The 20,493-nt window shown below is 41.8% G+C and overlaps 1 protein-coding gene across 1 annotated transcript in view; it reads right to left on the minus strand.

The window, feature by feature from the left end:
- Positions 1-5,753: 5,753 nt before the first annotated feature.
- CACHD1 (cache domain containing 1) overlaps positions 5,754-20,493 on the minus strand; it is a 241,360-nt gene continuing 226,620 nt past the window's right edge. Inside the window, exons 24-27 of the mRNA XM_077450550.1 lie at positions 18,359-18,520; positions 16,358-16,435; positions 16,165-16,266; positions 5,754-11,668 (exon numbers count right to left, since the gene is read on the minus strand). Coding sequence (XP_077306676.1) covers positions 11,427-11,668; positions 16,165-16,266; positions 16,358-16,435; positions 18,359-18,520 — 584 coding nt within the window. The 3' untranslated portion in view covers positions 5,754-11,426. The remainder of the gene's footprint in view (positions 11,669-16,164; positions 16,267-16,357; positions 16,436-18,358; positions 18,521-20,493) is intronic.

Below are 20,493 nucleotides of genomic sequence, written 5' to 3' on the forward strand. Positions count from 1 at the left end.
TAAAAGCCAGATATCCTTGAAAAAAGACTGAAAGTAGAAAATAGCTCTTCTTATCTTTAATTATAACAGGTGCAATCAGGCTTTAATTTCCTAATGGCAAGTTTAATTCAACTCTGAGAAACTGGGTCAGGCCACATAAGTATTACCATTGAGATATGGAAATAATTAAACCTGCAGTGAATTTATCTACGTCTCATTTTTTTAAAGGGATATACACAACAGATTTTTATAACTATGCTTTTTGGTGATTTATTTTCCATATAACATATACACCCATCATTGATTTTATTGTTACAATGGCATTTGAAATTTGGTGGGATATATATGACAGCAAGTAAACTGGTTATCTCTGAAGCTGATGTGTTGAAAGCAGAAGAAAAGGGCACCCCTCTTTGCAGTGTTTGGGCCTACGTAGTCGCAGACCGGTCAAGGTGCCCATGCTGGCCCGTGTCCACAGCCAAAACCACCTACAATGGGCATCAGAACCGAACCACAGAGCAATGGAAGAAGGTGGCCTGGTCTGATAAATCACATTTTCTTTTACATCATGTGTATGGCCAGGTGAGGGTGCGCCACTTACCTGAGAAGAGATGGCACCAGGATGCAGTATGGGAAGAAGGCAAGCCAGTGGAGACAGTGTGATGCTTTGGGCAATGTTCTGCTGGGAGACCTTGGATACTGCCATTCATGTGGATGTTACTTTGACACCTACCACCTACGGAAACATTGTTGGTGACCAAGTGACCCTTCATTGAAACAGTATTTCCCAATGGCAGGCACCTCTTTCAGCAGGATAATGCACCCTGCCACACTGCAAAAATGGGTTGAGAATGGTTTGAGGAACACAACTTCAAGTTTGAAGTGTTGACTTGACCTCCAAATTCCCCAGACTTCAATACAATCGAGCATCTGTGGGATGTGTTGGAAAAATAAGTCCTATCCATGGAGGCCCCAACTTGCAACTTACAGTACTTAAAGGATCTTAAACAGCTTGGTGCTAGAATACATTTAGAGGTCTGGTGTCCATGCTTCGATGGGTCAGGGCTGTTTTGGTGGCAAAAGTGGGACCTTCTCAACATTACGTGGGTGGTCAAAAAAGTAATGGCTGACAGAAGCCAAATGCAGGTTAAATGCAGGTCATATCATTGGAATCAGTGGGAGGAATAGTGCTTCATCATTGGAGTCAGTGGGAGGAATAGTGCCCCATCATTGGTGTCAGTGGGAAGAATAGTGCCCCATCATTGGTGTCGGTGAGAGGATTTGTGCCTCATATCTGTGAGAGGAATAGGGCCTTATCATTGGAATCAGTGGGAGGAATAGTGCCCCAATATTGTTATCAGTGGGAGGAATAGTGCCCCATCATTGGTGTCGGTGGGAGGAATAGTAACAACATTGTTGGTGTCAGTAGAAAGAAATGTGCCCTATTATTTGTATCAGTGGGACGAATAATGCCCCATAATTGGTATCAGTGGGAGGACAAATGTACCATCATTGATCTCAGTGAGAGAAAAAGTGCCGTATTATAGTTGTCGATGGAAGGAATAGTATTGAATCATAGTGCCCCATCATTGGTGTCAGTGGGAGGAATAGTGCCCCATCATTGGTGTCAGTGGGAGGAATAGTGCCCCATCATTGGTGTCAGTGGGAGGAATAGTGCCCCATCATTGGTGTCAGTGGGAGGAATAGTGCCCCATCATTGCTATAAGTGGGGGCAATAGTGCCCCATCATTGGTATCAGTGGGAGGAATGGTGCCCCATTATTGGTGTCAGTGGGAGGAATAGTGCCCCATCATTGGTATCTGTGGGAGGAATGGTGCCCCATCATTGGTGTCAGTGGGAAGAATAGTGGGAGGAATAGTGCCCCATCATTGGTATCAGTGGGAAGAATAGTGGCCCAACATTGGTATCAGTGGGAGGAATAGTGCCCCATCATTGGTATCAGTGGGAAGAATAGTGGCCCAACATTGGTATCAGTGGGAGGAATAGTGCGTTGGTGAGAGGAATAAGTCCTTATATCAGTGGTTCTCAACTCCTGTCCTCAGGATCTACTAACAGGCCAGGTTTTATGTATTACCTTGGGGAGATGCAGACTAGAATACTGCAATCACTGAGCAGCAAATGATATCACCTGTGATGTATTTCAGTTATCTGGCAAACCTGACCTGTTAGTGGGCCCCGAGGACAGGAATTGAGAACCACTGCCTTATATGAATGGGAGGAATGGGGCCCCTATGGCTCGATAAAGGCAATCAAAGGGTGTATGTGTAGAAACTACTGCACTAAAGGAAAATGGGCTGTTCACTTTGCAAGTAATATCCAATCACATGCAAAAGGGAAGAGGAAATAATTTCCCTTTGGTATTAATAAAGTATTCTGAATATGAAACAGTTTTTTTTTTTTGCTACCACATAATTGAATTGTGAAAGTCAGCAGAGCTTCACTTCATTGACTAAGCTCTGGGGAAAATTCTCTTGCAAGCTGAAAGATCTATTTGCCTTTAGTAAATCAAACCCTATGGGGTTAATTTACTAAAACTGCAGAGTGCAAAATCCAGTGTAGCTCTTTAACCAATCAGCTTCCAGGTGTTATTGCCAAAGCTTAATTGAACAAGCTGAAGGTAGAAGCTGATTGGCTACCATGCACAGCTGCACCAAATGTTGTGCTCTCCAGTTTTAGTAAACCAACCGCTATATGTTCACTGAAGTCCGTTCTGTGCATGCATTTTGCTGCCAGAAAACAATGCAGTTGACCAGCTTAGACTTTGAAATTTGTCAGAAATGTCTTCCAATTCTTAAGCAAAGTTTATTTATTTCTGATATATTTATATAGTGACAAGAATTTATGCAGCGCTTTACATACTGTACATTCACATCAGTCCCTGCCTTCAAGTAGATTACAATGTACGGTCCCTATCTCACATACAGGGGCCAATTTAGATAGGAGACAATTAACCCACCAGCATGTCTTATGGAGTGTGGAGGGGAATGGAAACCCATGCAAGCATGCAAAGTCCATGCAGATAGTGTACTGACTGGGACTCAGTGGAGCGCATGGAGCCCAAAAGCTTTAAGGTAGGAGCGCTAACCACTGAGCCACATTGTGATGGTTCACAGAGGATATTTCAGTAAAGTAAATGAAAACTCGCTGATGTCAGCATCCCCCATGCCGAGCTGCTGTAGATCACCAACCATGTACACTGCCTTCGATAATTCCGGTAAAGCCAAACACCGGGCAATTATTTTTCTATGTAATAAAATAGGCTACTAGTCCGTTAAAAAGGTACGGTCACCTATTCACCAAAAATAAATAAAAAAAAAGTGGCCTAATTCCAAATATCTTTTTCAGCCTTTATTATCTACCTTAGCATCTGATTCAGATAAATGGAAATCTTTAGCTAGCTCCTGGTTCTGTAGGTGCAATGTCCTTAAAATGAACATCATGCCAAGATTCTTATACCTTCTGCAGGCTTTACCCATCAAAATACACCAAAAAGTTTTTCCGGACTATCCGATCAGCTTTCGTTAATTATGTCCAGCAAGGAAATTGTCTCATCTAGAGGACCCTTCTACAGAGACCTAAGATATCAGGAGTCGTCGGCCTTCCAGATCCTGCCTTATACTGCACTGCGGTACATAGGACCAGAGTGATTGACTGGTATAGGCACTTCTCCCATAAACTTTTGGTCTCTCTGGAACAGGACTCCATACCATTTCCCTTGGTTGGTATTCCCTGGGCAGGCAGCCACCTCCCTCGTCTTCATCAATCTCACCCCCTAATAGAGCCAACCCTATTAGAACTTAAAATGTATTTTAAGTTAGCGGGCATAACCGGTTTTCCCTTTCCGATGTCGCACATTATAGGCCACCCAGACTTTGCCCCGGGCTACACAGACGAGGTCTTTCGCATCCAAACGGATTCACAGATCCTCCAAGCGTCCACACTCCTACATCCTTCTGGTTGGGCTCCACTTTCAGATCTCTATGGCTCCTTATCTAGCTCAGCTTTGGGTAGATGGAGACTACTACAGTTGTCTTACTTTCTACATTCCCTTTCCGGAACCAGCGCGTTTTTGATAGCCACCTAACTGCATTTGAAGATCTTTGCCTTGGTGAAGGCCCTACTCATAAATCACTTTCTTCCTCATATAGTATCCTTCTCAACCTGTTTTCCCAGCAGGATCCTCTGTATCTAACCAAATTGGAAAAGGACCTGAATGCTACATTTACCAATGATCAAAAGCACTGCATACTTTTCTTTGCTCACAAATCCTCTTTGTGTAGTAAATACCAAGAGACTACATACAAAATGTTGTCGCGGTGGTACCGGTCTCCCTTTGTTTTAGCATCTATGTTCCCGGGACACAGCCCCTCTTGCTGGAGAGTCGGTACAATATTTCATATCTTTTGGGACTGCCTAATTATCCAACCTTTTTGGTGAAAAATCTTGCAGATTGTTCACAAATATGTATCCCTAGTTGACAACCCGACGTCGGTGCTTTTAAATTTAACCCCTGTGTGCAGCAAGAAATACCCTAAGTCTCTACTAAAGCACCTACTTAATGTCGCTAGGACCTGCATTACCAGTATGTGGAGGAACCAATCTCCACCAACCATCTCTCATTGGCTCACTAGGGTAAAGGATATCCAACACATGGAGCATTTGACAGCCGCCCTTCAGTAATAGAAGGGAGGAGCACAGCGCACGTTATGCTACTGCAATATGTTTTACTACTCAGATTACTATTTATCATTATCTTAACCTGTGAATAGATTTTGAACGGAGATTGTTTTGAGGTCCTTTGACTCCCACCGTGGACTCTCTCCCTTTTTTTTTTTTTATCGCTTACTTTTCTTTCCCCCACCAGACACCCTACAGTATTTCTCTTACCTTTTTCATACTACTCTTTACTAAGAATAAGTTAAAATGTTTTGGGTATGCAATGACATTATGGGTATGAGTGTGTTTTGTTCTTTCATTAGTCATTACTTTATTTTAAATGATTAGAGGAATTGAGAGCTTGCATAACTTTTATCTGGAAGGAAGTTTAAATTGTGAACTATACTATATATAGTATAGTGTTACTGACTAATTTCCTACGCAACAGAATTCTTTGTATTATTAATACTGGTTTTCCATGGTGTTAATGCACCCATTCATTATATCTTGTTATGCAATTTTGATGCAAACATTCATAAAAAACAAACAAACAAAAAAAAACACCTTCTGTGTGCAGCAGCCCCCCTCATACTTACCTGAACCCCATCTAGATCTAGTGATGTTACAGGAGTGTCTCAGCTGCCCAGAACTGCCCTCCTTATGGGCTGAGACAGCGGCGTGGCACCATTGGCTCCCTTTGCTGTCAAAGTCAGTCAAGCCAATGAGAGAAAGGGTTGGGGCCGGGCCGCGGCTCAATGTCTGAATGGACAGAGGGAGCCGTGGCTCCGCTCGGGTGCCCCCATAGCAAGCTACTTGCTGTGGGGGCACTCGACAGGAGGGAGGGGAAAGGAGCACCGAAGAGGGACCCGAGAAGGAGAGGACCCGGGTTGCTTTGTGCAAAACCACTGCACAGAGGAGGCAAGTATAGAGTGTTTATTTTTAATGAAGGAAAAAAATATATATTTTCCATTCACTTTAATGCAGAGACTGAAAATAAAAAGGTTTGAACACCCCTGAAATATAGGTATTCTGTATTTTCTAATGAAATACAAACTCTGCGTGTACTAAAAATAACGAATAACACATTTAAACATATCAGCTGTGTAAGGATTTATTAAAAACCTTGCAAAATACACCAGGGGACACATAGTACATATGGCACAAGAGAATCAATGAGCTGCAATCCAATCAGATTTCTGCTTTCATCTTCTACATACAGCAGTAGGAAAGAAAAAAAAAAGCACCTCCTGAACGGCTGCTAGTGAATCCAGTTTTCAGAAAGGTCACACCTGTAATGTAATCGTTAACCTTTGAAGCGTCGATATCACGTTATCCTGCAACGTAGCTCCAGCCTCCCTGAGGGTTAAGGCCAAAAATTAGGCATCGCTTATGAAACCATCTGAAAGAAAGTCTGTGTTGCCTTTACTGATCAAGCTCCGACATTCATTTCTACACTAGAAATGGGGAAAGGTGATTCGCCCCTATTGGTGGCGATAATGGGCACCGAAAAACGCATGCGATTTTACCACGGGTGCATTTGTGATGCATTTTTGCCCCGTTTTCAATGCATTTCAATAGGGAGGTGTTTTATACTGCAATGGAACAGTGTGAAGACATACATAAAATTTAAAGGGATGCATTTTTCTTGAGCTTTTTGTGCAAAAGCACTTCAAACGCTATTAAAAAGTTGAATATAATACATTATATTAAAAAAAAATATATTTTTTAAAAACTCAGTTTCAATTTCGATTTTTGGCCAAGTGCATCCTGAAATTTCGGTTTCGGTCCAAAACTTCCTTTTTGGTGTACCACTAATTGATAATTTTCATCTGTCCATTGGGCGGCGAGTCCCAAGATTGAAAAGCTGAGGTTCCATCTACCACCCCCTTTGTTACTATGGGACACACAGTAGGGGACTGCAGACCTAAAGCAAGCAGTAGAGGACATGGCATCTATCAAACTCAGACGTGTGTAGCATGTCAAAGATTATTTATCCACCGTAGCTCTGAAAGCTAGCTAGCCAAGACTCACTAAACAACAGACAGATATGTTTAGAAGAAGTGACAGTCACTTTTGATGTTAAGCAGGGTAGGAGCCATGAGCCTGAAAATAAGAGTAAAATCCCCTTTCAAACAGGCAATCTGAGCAGGTCCTCCAGATTGGATGGTCCACGTATCTAAGGACCAGTGGGTGTAAACAAACTTGAGTCTGTTTACACTAGCCTATCTTCAATCCGATAAAAAGAAATGGAAGGGGATTTATCCCCTTCCTTATAGGTGGATCGGATCAGAGGGAAGTTGGATGTAAACAGACAGCCGGTTCGTTTACACCTGACCGCCCATAGAGCAGAGCAGGCTGTGTTTGTGTCCGTTCTGTATAAACTGAGTGGACACGGACCTATCATCTGTCCGCTCAGCTCAGTGAGGGATCAGTGGACAGAGACAAAGTGGATAACGTCCCCGTGTGAAAGGGGCCCGAGGCAAAACGCTGTCATCTTTTTTTGATGCAAAATGTATTAATTATAAACAATTAGCTGTCTGTGCTTCATTCTTTTGGGAAGGTTTTTCACACGATTTGGGAGAGTGTCTGTGGGAATTTGTGCTCAGTCAGTCAAAAAAACATCCAGGAAATGGTTAGAAGTGGCATATGCCACATTACCGGGTCTCAGTTTCTACTTCAGAGTAGAATAAAAACTAGCCCAGGTCTGCACCTGATTAACAAAGGGAATATGGCGGTTTTCCATATAGAAAACTGCTGTACAGGATCTGTCAGAAGACAGCACACATCCTGCTCTCTGCCTGTGTAGTGATTACACTACATGAGCAGAGACTGCACAGGGTTATGATTCTTCTCCTCCTCCCACTTGAAGTCGGGGGCAGGGACAGGCAGAGATCAGAGTACTGGCAGCAGCTCCATTAGGGAACAGCCCCCCTAATCTACATGCAGGGCACCGGACGCATGGATTTCAATGGCTCTAACTGGCTTAAAAAAAAAGGGGGCCAGGGTCGGGGCGCAGAGCACTGCTCCCCGAGCCCACCCAGTTGTGCGACAATAGCGAATTAATATTTTCCATCGTCTTCCTGCTTCTCCTGGCTGGCATCGGGGGAGTATGTACAGGGAGATCTGGGAGATGGGAGTGATCTCCCAGTGCTCTGCATTGCCGCAAACACACAAGTCAGAGCATGACTGCGTGAGTACCACCCCTCTGCCTGGAGCACCAGCCGCTACTGGATCAGAGCATGCAGCTCCATAGTCTGTTCTGTGCCCCTTACCGCCACAGAACAGAGAAGGGATCATTCCTAATCAACAAAGGGGGCTTGTGCCACCGCTGTTAATTTAGTGTAGAAGACGTGTGGAGGCATTGTGTTAAAGGATAAGTTCACCTTTGAGTACATGTTTCTCCCTAAAAACGTGTGGAACATGTAACATGTTCCCAATGCTGCAGCCGCTGCCCTCTCTCCCTGTGGCAGCAGTAGGGGGGAGAAGTTCCCCGTACTAGCTGTCACTTTATAAAATCAGCGCCGTCACGCTGGGCTCGACCCATGCAGGCGCGTCATTCATTCACACAGCTCTGTGTGCGAATGAACTACAAGCCCTGACATCCTTTGCAGTTGGGACGTGCCATGATAGTTCATTGATTCTTCCTGTCAGTGTATCTGCTTGCCTGTACAGAATGTACGGATACACTGACACATCTGAAGAGGATATGCATAGCACTAGCAATCTTCCGATGGCTGGTGCAATACTATACAGGCTCCAAAAGAAAAAAAAAAAAAAAAGAAAAAAAATTTGCATTTATTATTTTTTTCTAAAAGGTGAACTTATCCTTTAATGCCCCAAACATGAGCGAGGCCTAGTGTTGTCTATTTTGGATAAGACCTGGATTGCAATTCCATCATCCCTAAGGTGTTCAATAGGCAAGAGGACAGGGCTCTGTGGAAAGCGTTTGAGTTCTTCCACCCCAATCTGAAACCTTGTCTTTTTTATAAAGCTTAGGGCTAGGAGGAGGCAGCCACCTTGGACACCATATGGGTGGCGAAGCTGAGGTAGAAATGCTCACTCCTGCCTCTGTTTCGCCCAGCCATGTCCTACACTGTGCAGGACTGAACTATCAAACTGACAGCCGAGTCCTGCAGATTACATTGGGGGATTGTAGGGGGAAAGTGTGACAGCCGCCCGATCTGTCATGCACCTCTGAGAACACAAGGAGAGCAACATTTTCCTTGTGTAATCTGCAGGGCTGAGCAATCAGTTTAACAAGCCGGGATCCTGTTCTGCATTAATGTATTATGAATTACTCTAATGTTTAAATTTAGAAAAATAATAATTTTAGCTGCTTTATGAACCCCAATTCATTTTTGCTGATTTATTTTTTTCTGAACTGTTTCTTGTAATTTAAAAAAAAATTAGTGTTTGTTTATAATTGTGGTGCAGAATTTAAAAAATGATTGGTAGTAAAAATATGATTTATAAAAAAAATAAGGGCAAATTGCAGTATAAAATTTGATATCAATCTTTTTTTATTTCTTTATAGAGGACTTTGTTCTGGCAAGAAAAGGGTCTTCCCCACACAATTTGTCTAAAATGTCTTTACATGTTGTAGCATTAACAGTACCCTTCATTGGAAACAGTCAAACATTTCTAAGTGTTGTCCTAATACTTTTGGCCATATATTGAATGTGATGGTCAGGTGTCCACAAACTTGTAGCCGTAGACCCCCAAGACCCTGCGTGAAACACATTAATGACACACTTTAAAAAAAGCCCTTTTATTATTATTATTATTTTTTAATGTCTTTGGGTCAATTAAGTTGCAAGTACTGCATTATCTCATCTGTGCCGGTCTCATAGCACAAGTCAAAGGCAGACAAAAAAAGTTATAAGGTTTTGCACAGCATCTACCTCCACTTAAGAAGCCAATGAGCTGTTTTTTGAACTTCAAAGTTGAATGTGAAATGCTAAGGGCTTGTTCACACAGGGAGATTACTTGCGTTACCCCGTGCAGGGCCATGTTTTGCCTCAAAGGGGATGCACAGGTGTTGCATGCATCCCCGTGACGGCAGACCCATAGATGTCTATTGGGACACAGCTGACAGGATTGCTGTGTCCCAGTGGGGTAGATTTACTAAAACTGGTGCATTCAGAATCTGGTGCAGCTGTGCATAACCAATCAACTTCTAACTTCAACTTGCTCAATTAAGCTTTGGCAATAAAACCTGCAAGGTGATTGGTTTCTATGCAGAGTTGCACCAGCTTTTGCACTCTCCAGTTTTAGTAAATAAACCCCACAAGGATGCCATATTGGGACACAGTGGCTGTGTCTGTGCAGCCGCGTTTTCCAATAGACATCTATGAGAATGCAGGCATGGGGATGCATGCAACACCTGTGCATCCCCTTACAAGCAAAACACGGCCCTGCATAGGACATATAAGTAATGGCGGCACTTCCTGCTTATGAAATAAATCAATTATTGTAAATCCATTGAAAATAGAGATTTATCAGACAATTATTAAGCATAGCAGTGTGAAACACGTTCGCTGATCTCTTGGGAGCCGGATGTGGATTGTATGTCTGTTTTTAGTGAATTTACAAGAAAGCATTTTATATGCTGGAAGTGCCGCCGGGCTATCTACAGCAGCTGCCTAGGATCCCATGGGTAACCTTGTGAGTGGTGCACCACCCCCCCTCCAGTTTCCTTCGATATACGTAATGGCCCCGTGTGAACAAGCCTATAAAAAAATAAAAAGGAGTAAAAAAAAAACACTTGAATAGAAGGAAAATATTCCCCAGTTGTCAGGGAGGCCTGACATCAGAATTTCTTCTAACTGGCAACACATTTCCTCTTTCAGATACTTCCATAATTGAAGCCTCCTAGTGGTTGTACTGAATAAGCAGTCTTGATTAACAGTGGTTAAAAACTAATAAAAAAAAAAAAATCGAAAAAGTTTGGTTAAAAATACTGCAAGGAGAGTCAGCTGCACCTCGAACACATGAAGACGACTGGCATCAAAACGGTCACCGAGTTTTGTAGACTAACCCCACAACAGTTCATACGTATATACTCAAACACTAAGACAGCGTTAGAATATGCACCTTTTTTTTGTTCTCGTTTTCTTTGAAGGAAATCTAAAATTCAAGATTGTTTAGCAACGCACTTCCTGTTTAAAAAAAAAATTAAAAATCACCTTTGCGGCAGAAGGGCTGTAAAAAAAAAAAAAAAAAAAAGATGCAACGATATCCTAAGTGTGCAAAGTCCTCTGTACACAGGTTAGGCTTCCTTCGATAAAGGTTTTTGTGTCCCCCTCCTCTTGGTGGGTTCTATAGTTCCAAAAGGGCGGAATATTTCATCCTCTATAAGTCCTTGAGAAATTAAATAAATAGTACAAAAATAATCCTTTTCGTAAAAAGTGAGATGCATTTCATTTTCTTTTTTTTTTAGGAAACTATTAACAATTCTACTCATTATGAGTACAGTCTTTTTTTCTTTTTTTTACTTTTTTCTAAACAAATATCGTCTGTTTTAGTTTTTTTCCAGCTTAATAAAAAAAAAAAGAAAGTCCTAGACCCCTCTTTAGTTGCAGTAGAGACCCTCTAGTATTCATGGTGATTTAGGCATTTTCTTTTGAAATACTAGATTTGGCAGGGCCAACACCCATTCCGAAGTTCTACACAAAACTGCAACTGTTTGCAGGAAATGCCTGGGGTAAAAAAAAGGCAGTTATGGCACATAGGGTCTGTGATTGGCTGGCGCCTAAACGGTCCAAAGTTCATCAGCATTCAGCGTCTACAGAATGCACAGTGACAGCAGCCTGTAGATGGTGGCTGTGGTGGAGAGACGGGTGATGCAGTCTGTAATGGTGGTGAAATTTGTGGCTCAAGAGAGCTGCAGTCTGCGGAGGGGTGTCCGGTTCTAGATCTTCGTCATGGTTCCCAACATCCACCCCTGCCGACATGGGGTCATTATTGCACGGTGGATTTTCACTGTCTTCCTGTGGACTCATCGTACTGTAACCTGGAAAATAGGAATACATTAAAACCTGATTGAAGGCTTACACATTTATATAATAATGTACAAATGATGTTCTACATTTTTGTAATTGTTTTCCTTTGAAATGGTAACAGCCACTCCCTTTAGTGCTTGTAGCCTCATGTTTGCAGAGTTGAGTAATAGCCACTCCTCTTAGTGCCGATATTCTCATGTTTGCAGAGCTGAGTAACAGCCACTCCCCTTAGTGCCTGTGTTCTCATGTTTGCAGAGCTGAATAACCACTCCCCTTAGTGCTTCTATCCTCATGTTTGCAAAGTTGAGTAACAGCCATTCACTCCTCTTAGTGCTTCTATCCTCGTGTTTGCAGAGCTGAGTAACAGCCACTCCTCTTAGTGCCTATATCCTCATGTTTGCAGAGCTGAGTAGCAGCTACTCTCCTTAGTGCCCATGTCCTCATGTTTGCAGAGCTGAGTAATAACCACTCCCCTTAGTGCTTCTATCCTCATGTTTGCAAAGTTGAGTAACAGCCATTCACTCCTCTTAGTGCTTCTATCGTCATGTTTGCAGAGCTGAGTAACAGCCACCCCTCTTAGTGCCTGTGTCCTCATGTTTTCAGAGCTGAGTAACAGCCACTCCCCTTACCGCCTGTATCCTCATGTTTGCAGAGCCACTCCCCTCAGCACCTCTGTCCTCACACCGGGGCCATGTCAGAAGACTACTGAGAGCGCTGGGTCTAACTCTGGTGACTAATAGATGGCTCAGTCCTATTTAGACACCTTGTTAGCTGCTGTAACAGTAAAGTCCATAAAAACACAAATTTTAAGCACAACATTTGACTGCAAATCTTTTTTTGTGACACTGACCGGGCTTTAAATGGGTTGCATGAAAAACTATTTTAAAGTGGATTAGAACCCAAGTAAAAAAAAAAGAAAAAAAAATATTTATTGCAGCTTCCCAGTCCTTAGATGTGGTGATGTATTTATTTCCCTTTTTTAGGCTTTTCACCTTTATTTTAACCTGCTTATACTACTCGTAACACACTTCCCATTCTAAGGTGACAACGCTTACTGACTATACTGGATTTGTGGAGAATCAGTGTCACCATAGGCTGCTCTCATGATTGGTATAAATTGTACTGCAAGCACCACCCGTCTTATCTCCAACAGGGGTGTAGTGTTCTGAAGGTTCCAAAAGAAAAGCTGATTAAAGTGGTAGTAAACTATTTTGTTTATGTTGTACCTACAGGTAAGCCTATAATAAGGCCTATCTGTAGGTACTGTAAATATCTCCTAAATGTGCACCATTTAGGAAATATTTGTGTACCAGCTGGTAACGTTACATCAATGCATGGGCACTGCGCTCTCAATGGACGGCATGCTGTCCACTGAAAAAGCTGTGCTGTGGCTGTGATTCACGTCCAAATGCATGTGAGTGACGTCACTGTGGCTCGGCCAGACAGCCGGAGCCCACAAACCCAGAAAGAAGAGCAGGTGAAGATGGAAGCCTTGTCAAAGGTGACAGCTCAGTGCTGGAGGGCTTAGTTTTAAGGCAAGTCTCTCATAATGTGCTAGTATGTTATGCGCTAGACATTGCCTTGCAGGAGGAACATTTTTTTTTTTTATCTGACAGTTTACAATTTTAGTTCAGTGCACTGGAAGTTACAAGGACACTGGATATCTGGAGATATCATGTTGCCGTGTAGAAATCATTAGTAAGACCTCATCTTATGTTTTGGGCTCCAGTTCTAAAAATGCATATCAGGGAACTGGAGAAAGTAGAGGCAACCAAACTGATAAGAGGCATGGAGGAGCTCAACTATGAGAATAGAGGAACTGAATGTACTCTCTCTCTCTCTCTCAAGAAGAGGAGATTAAGGGGGGGTTATGATCAACATGTATAAATAAGTATAAGTATAAGTATAAGTATATAATAAGTGGTCCATATAGTGAACTTGGTGTTGAGTTATTCACTTTCAGCTCATCACAGAGGACAAGGGGGCACTCTTCACAACTGGAGGAAAAGAGATTTAACCTCCACATATGGAAAAGCTTCTTCACAGTGAGAGCAATAAAAATGTGGAATAGACTCCCTCAAGAACCTAGTTTTGGTCAGCTCTGTAGATTGTTTTCAAAGGCCTGGATTCTTTCGTAAATTCACAAAATATAACTGGATACGAATACAGTGGTGTGAAAAAGTGTTTGCCCCCTTCCTCATTTCCTGTTCCTTTGCATGTTTGTCACACTTAAGTGTTTCGGAACATCAAACCAATTTAAACAATAGTCAAGGACAACACAAGTAAACACAAAATGCAATTTGTAAATGAAGGTGTTTATTATTAAAGGTGAAAAAAAATCCAAACCATCATGGCCCTGTGTGAAAAAGTGATTGCCCCCTAAACCTAATAACTGGTTGGGCCACCCTTAGCAGCAACAACTGCAACCAAGCGTTTGCGATAACGTGCAATGAGGCTTTTACAGCGTCCTGGAGGAATTTTGGCCCACTCATCTTTGCAGAATTGTCCTAATTCAGTTACATTAGAGGGTTTTCGAGCATGAATGGCCTTTTTAAGGTCATACCACAACATCTCAATAGGATTCAGGTCAGGACTTTGGCTAGGCCACTCCAAAGTCTTCATTTTGTTTTTCTTCAGCCATTCGGTGGTGGACTTGCTGGTGTGTTTAGGATCATTGTCCTGCTGCAGAACCCAAGTTCGTTTCAGCTTGAGTACACAAACAGATGGTCGGACATTCTCCTTCAGGATCTCTTGGTAGACAGCAGAATTCATAGTTCCTTTTATCACGGCAAGTCTTCCAGGTCCTGAAGCAGCAAAACAGCCCCAGACCATCACACTACCACCACCATATTTTACTGTTGGTATAATGTTCTTTTTATGAAATGCAGTGTTCCTTCTACGCCAGATATACTTGGACACACACCTTCCAAAGAGTTCCACTTTTGTCTCATCGGTCCACAGAATGTTGTCCCAAAAGTCTTGGGGATCATCAAGATGTGTTGTGGAGAAATTGAGACGAGCTTTGATGTTCTTTTTGCTCAGCAGTGGTTTTCTCCTTGGAACTCTGCCATGTAGGCCATTTTTGCCCAGTCTTTTCCTGATGGTGGAGGCATGAACGCTGACCTTAACTGAGGCAAGTGAGGCCTGCAGTTCCTTGGACGTTGTTGTGGGGTCTTTTGTGACCTCTTGGATGAGTCGTCGCTGCGCTCTTGGGGTAATTTTGGGCGGCCGGCCACTCCTGGGAAGGTTCACCACTGTTCCATGTCTTCGCCATTTGTGGATAATGGCTCTCACTGTGGTTCGCTGGATTCCCAAAGCTTTGGAAATGGCTTTATAACCCTTTCCAGACTGATAGATCTCAATTACTTTCTTTCTGAATTGTTCCTGAATTTCTTTGGGTCTCGGCATGATGTGTAGCTTTTAAGGATCTTCTGGTGGACCTTACTGTGTCAAGCAGCTCCTATTTAAGTGATGCCTTGATTGTGAACAGGTGTGGCAATAATCAGGCCTGGGTGTGGCTAGAGAAATTGAAATCAGGTGTGGACAACCACAGTTATAGTATGTTTTAACAAGGGGGGCAATCACTTTTTCACACAGGGCCATGATGGTTTGGATTTTTTTTCACCTTTAATAATAAACACCTTCATTTACAAATTGCATTTTGTGTTTACTTGTGTTGTCCTTGACTATTGTTTAAATTGGTTTGATGTTCCGAAACACTTAAGTGTGACAAACATGCAAAGGAACAGGAAATGAGGAAGGGGGCAAACACTTTTTCACACCACTGTATGTATAGGTAAAGTTGATCCATGGAATATCCGATTGCCTCTTAGGAGGATCCAGAAGGATTTTTTTCCCCCTCACTGGAGAAAATTGGATCATGCTTTGCTGGGATTTTTTTTTTGACCCCCTCAGGATCAACTGTGGGTATAGGATAATGTATATGGGTGGGTTGTTATGTGTGTTTTTCTTTCTCTGTGGGTTAAACTAGATGGACTTGTGTCTTTTTACAACCAGACTAACTATGCAAGCTGTAATATATTACTTTTTTGTTTGGTTTGAATAAACAGAGGCATTAGACATTACAGTCTATTTAACAAAATGTTTTTCTCAGCGGGAGGATTCCTCCATCCACATCAATTGCACGGGGGAATCGAGTCCATTTTTTTTTTCATTCACGCCGCTGGTTAAATAAAAACAAAAAAAAAAAACAAAAAAAACAACAAATGACTCATCTTTGGGCTTGTCCTAGCCCAGTGATGGCGAACCTTGGCACCCCAGATGTTTTGGAACTAAATTTCCCACTATGCTCTTGCATTCTGCAGTGTAGTGGAGCATCATGGGAAATGTAGTTCCAAAACATCTGGGGAGCCAAGGTTCTCCATCACTGTCCTAGCCTAGTCTACAAGTAGCCCAGTAGCCCAGCCAGTGCCTATAGCACTACAAAAAACACCAAAAGTTTAATACACATACACTGCTAAATGAACATCAAATGTCTTAAACCTACCATGATCACTCTCTGTACCCGATCGTCCCCAGTATCGCCGACGTCTCTCTGGACTATGTGCATGGCGTTCAATTACTGCTGCTATAAATCTTGTGTTACTGACTGCAAAAAAATAAAATAAAACAACAGCCATTATTATATTGCTGTATAAGGCCTGCATCCTTGTTAAAACAACGAATATAGATGCACTTACTGATTCCACGGTCCTCATGGCTGTCGTCATCCCGCTCATCGCGATCATTTTCCAGGTTAGACATTCGTACAGACATTTCTGTGAAAGAGTAAATATCATAAGATGTTATGCTCATTAACCATTAAGTGCCAGAAAAAGCCTGAAGACCAGGCTTTTTCTGGCACTTTGTTTAAATTTAAATCAGTATTGCTTTTGCTAGAAAATTACCTATAACCCCCAAATATTTTATATTATATATATATATATATATATATATTTTATTTTTTTTAAGCAGAGACCCTAGGGAATAAAATGGCAATTGTTGCAATTTTTTATGTCACGCGGTATTTGAGCATCGTTATTTTAAGTGAATTTTTTTTTACGAAAAAAAATAAATGGTACTTAAAAATCTCCATAGGTTTTAAAAGCCTTTATGTATACAATGTATTGTATTGCTGATTTTTACTAATATTGATGCCACATGTCTTAGACTGTCTGTAACCAGATTTCATAATTTTAAGGAATTAATCTATGTGTATTTTGATCCACTGTACAAATAAATTAAATGATTTAATTTTATTATTTCTCCATTTCCTTTGACCTAAACATAATGTAGCTAAAAAAAAACCCTGTGAGAATTTTTCCTTTTTCCATATATTCATATGGGTGTGCCCCCCCCCCCCCCCCCCGGACTCTTCACATGCGTCTTCCCATTTTCTTAAATGCCTTTATAAGTTACCTATTTAGAGTTACAGGGATCGCCTGGCGCTAGAATTATTGCTCTCGCTCTAACGTTCGCGGCAATACTTCGCATGTGGTGCGAACACCGTTTACATACGCGACTTATGCATGCATTCACTTCTGCGCACAAACACAGAGGGATGGGGGAGCGTTAAAGAAAAGGTAAAATAAGAAAAAAAGCAGTTTATCACTTTTATTCCCATTACAAGGAATTTAAACATCTCTTGTAATAGAAATAAGGATGACAGGTCCTCTTTATGAAGAGATCTGGGGACAAAAAGATCCCAAATATCTTCTTTACCTTTAAAAGCAAACAAATATATATATATTTTTTTTGATCTTTTGCTTTAAAATAAAATAAAAAATTTACTTTTAGCCTGGACTGTAAGTGAGGTCAATTCCTCGCTCTGGTCCTCCAAGGCCATAGAGGCGATCAAAGAAGATCTACTCTTTGACCGCCTATGGGAGCAGCCATATCCATCTATATATCTCTATCTATCTAGATATTTTTGAACATCATTCTTATTTCCAATCTTGGATGAATGCACGCTCCATTGTTCAGTTCTTATACTGAGAATATATTTATATGTATTGTGTTTATCTTCTCTCTTGAGAATCTTTTAAACCTTGTTTGTTTTTCTAAATAAATTTATATATTTTTATACAAAAGTGTATGCAAGTCCTTACCGTACCATGAAAGTTCATAGTTGCCTTGAATCTTCTGCCTATCGTTTTTCTCAAATTTACAGGACGGCGGTACTTTATTGTAGCTTTACTATTAGTAGCATCAATATAATTTACATATATTTAAATTATATTTAAATTATATATATATATATATCTCAAGTAGGGAAGTGTGAACCCTTTATAATGGGCACAGCAGGTGTGCAGACCTGGGAACTAAGCAAAGAAATCTCATCAATAGAATCCTCTAGAGCAGGGGTCTCAAAATGGTGGCCCTCCAGCTGTTGCAGAACTACAATTCCCATGAGGCATTGCAAGACTTACAGTTACAAGCATGGCTCCCATAGGCAAAGGCATGATGGGACTTGTAGTTCTGCAACAGCTGGAGGGCCGCCAGTTTGAGACCCCTGCTCTAGAGACAGAAAACGCTAATCACCGAAATGAAAGTACCAGTTTTGGTAATTGGCTTTTCAACACTTGGTGAAATTTTGGGTAGAGTGTAGCTAGAACTGAAATGTATGTAATGTATGTTTCTCCACTATTACACTTCAAGCGGATGACAAATATCTACACATTTAAATAGAATTTAAAAATTACCTTGTGCTGCTAAAGGTGACATGTGCTGGTGGCTCCGCCGATGGATCTGGTGACGGTAAGCATAGACAGCCAGGACTAGAACCATAATGCAGCCCATTATACCTCCAGCTACAGGGCCGACCGGGGCACTCTTAATCATGTTTAGTGTGATGACTTCATCACCTGTTAAAAAACAACATTTATAAAACTGAGTGATAAGTAAGAAAAAAAATCAAACAAACATTGTCAGCACAGCAGAAAAGAAAGACTTAAACCCTGCAAAATGTACAGTGTACTGTGCATGCAAACTACATTTTAAAATGTGTAAAAGCTAACAAATATTTTTAAAACTCAATTCCAAGTTACCACCTTTCCCTCATTCATTGTCCCCAAACTGCCCTAGGTAAGCCCTCATGATGTGGAGCCTCCATGATTGAAAAAATAAAAATAAAAAAATAAAAATTGAATGAACGAATGGGACAGGCCAGGTGCAGTCAGGTTGGGGAGGAAAAGACTAGACGATAATGGATGTTTTCCAGCCAGGAAATGAGGCATGCTGCAGCTTCTAAAGCCCATTGTGAGACGCTCACAGTGTGCAGTGAAATCGGAGTAAGCAATTTCAGCACAGGAGAGGAGCTGGTACAACTGTGCAAGACTGAAGGGAAGCCTGGAGGTCAGCTTTAAGGTATAGGTTGACATTTTCACAAAAAATGAAAAGGTGAACTAGCACCCTACATCCTCCCCACTCCCTGCGGTACTTACCTCCATGGCTGATTAGCCTTCCCTGCCCACACAGCCAATGCAGTGGTCCAGGGATTTGAAAGCACCACCCTTCTTCTTGGTCTTTCCTTAGGCATTCTGGGATGGATCAGATCAAATCCGATTGGTCCAACTGGTTATATGTCAGCACATGACCAATCAGGATTGATCTGATCCATCCAGGAAGCCAAACAGAAAGACAGGGGAGAAAATGGGGCATTTAGATCCCCAGACCACAGCACTCTCTGTATAGGCACTGACAGCTAATCACCCATGGAGAAAAGTTCAGAAGAGACCAAGGGGAGGTGTTGGCGAGGATGTTAATTCAGGGGTCATCAACCCTGTCCTCAGTGCCCACTAACAGGTCAGGTTTGCTAGATAACTGAAATACATCACAGGTGATATCATTTGCTGCTCAGTGATTGCAGTATTCTAGTCTGCATCTCCCCAAGGTAATACATAAAACCTGGCCTGTTAGTGGGTTGATGACCACTGTGTTAATTGACCTTTTCTATCAGTTACGGGCACAAAAACTTTACCAGCATTCAATTAGTTATACATTCTGTTTAGTAAAAAGCCAACCCCTGTGTCATGCAACTTTCTTCTACATTTAGCAAATCGACTAGTCCCATCTGTAAATCTGGCCCTGCTCTGTTAAAAACACTGACCTTTTTTAGATCCCAGAGCAAATGTTGCATCTCCGCCTCCCTCTCCTCTAGGCCATTAACAAAACGCACAGCCCTAGGTTTTGTTTTGTGAATAGCCAGGAGAAGAGGGAGGCAGAGACATGACCGTAACACTGGGGTCTATAAAACATACAGCTTTTACACCCAAGCAACCCAGAGGCGCAGAGGGAGCTGCACTAATCCTGGGATGTAAATCAACAGAATTGTCAGATGAAGAGAAATACCTCCATGCACAGAGATGGCTTTTTAGGGAACAGAATGTATAACTGCTCAGACACTGGTAAGTTGTTTGCATCCAAAGTTTAGCTTTATGCATGTATCTACAGTAGGCAGTGAATAACATTTGACGGCGAAGTGTCTTAGTATCCGGTAAAGGTGCACGATGAGCAAGTAAACATGCCATATTTACACTACAGGACCACATATAGTACAAAAAGGTAAAATCAAATGCATTGACAGCTCTGCTCCCAAATGAGCAAACACAGAATGACTGTGGGTGGAACAATGACTGAACTACAAGACTTCAAAATGTACAGATTTGTTTTGTATTACTAGCCACACAGAGAATTGCTTTAGGGAGCAGCTGGAAGAAGACACCTCGAACAGATACAATCTGTTTTCTGAACAGATTGTATTTTTTAACAAGCCCTTCAAAAGATGAAGGGCCTGTGTACTGCCTGAAGCTGGTCATAGTCTAGGTAATTTTATAAC

Source organism: Lithobates pipiens, unplaced genomic scaffold (assembly GCF_037356315.1).
Source record: "Lithobates pipiens isolate NorthernLeopardFrog02 unplaced genomic scaffold, aLitPip1_a1.2 Scaffold_23, whole genome shotgun sequence".
Lineage (NCBI taxonomy): Eukaryota > Metazoa > Chordata > Amphibia > Anura > Ranidae > Lithobates > Lithobates pipiens.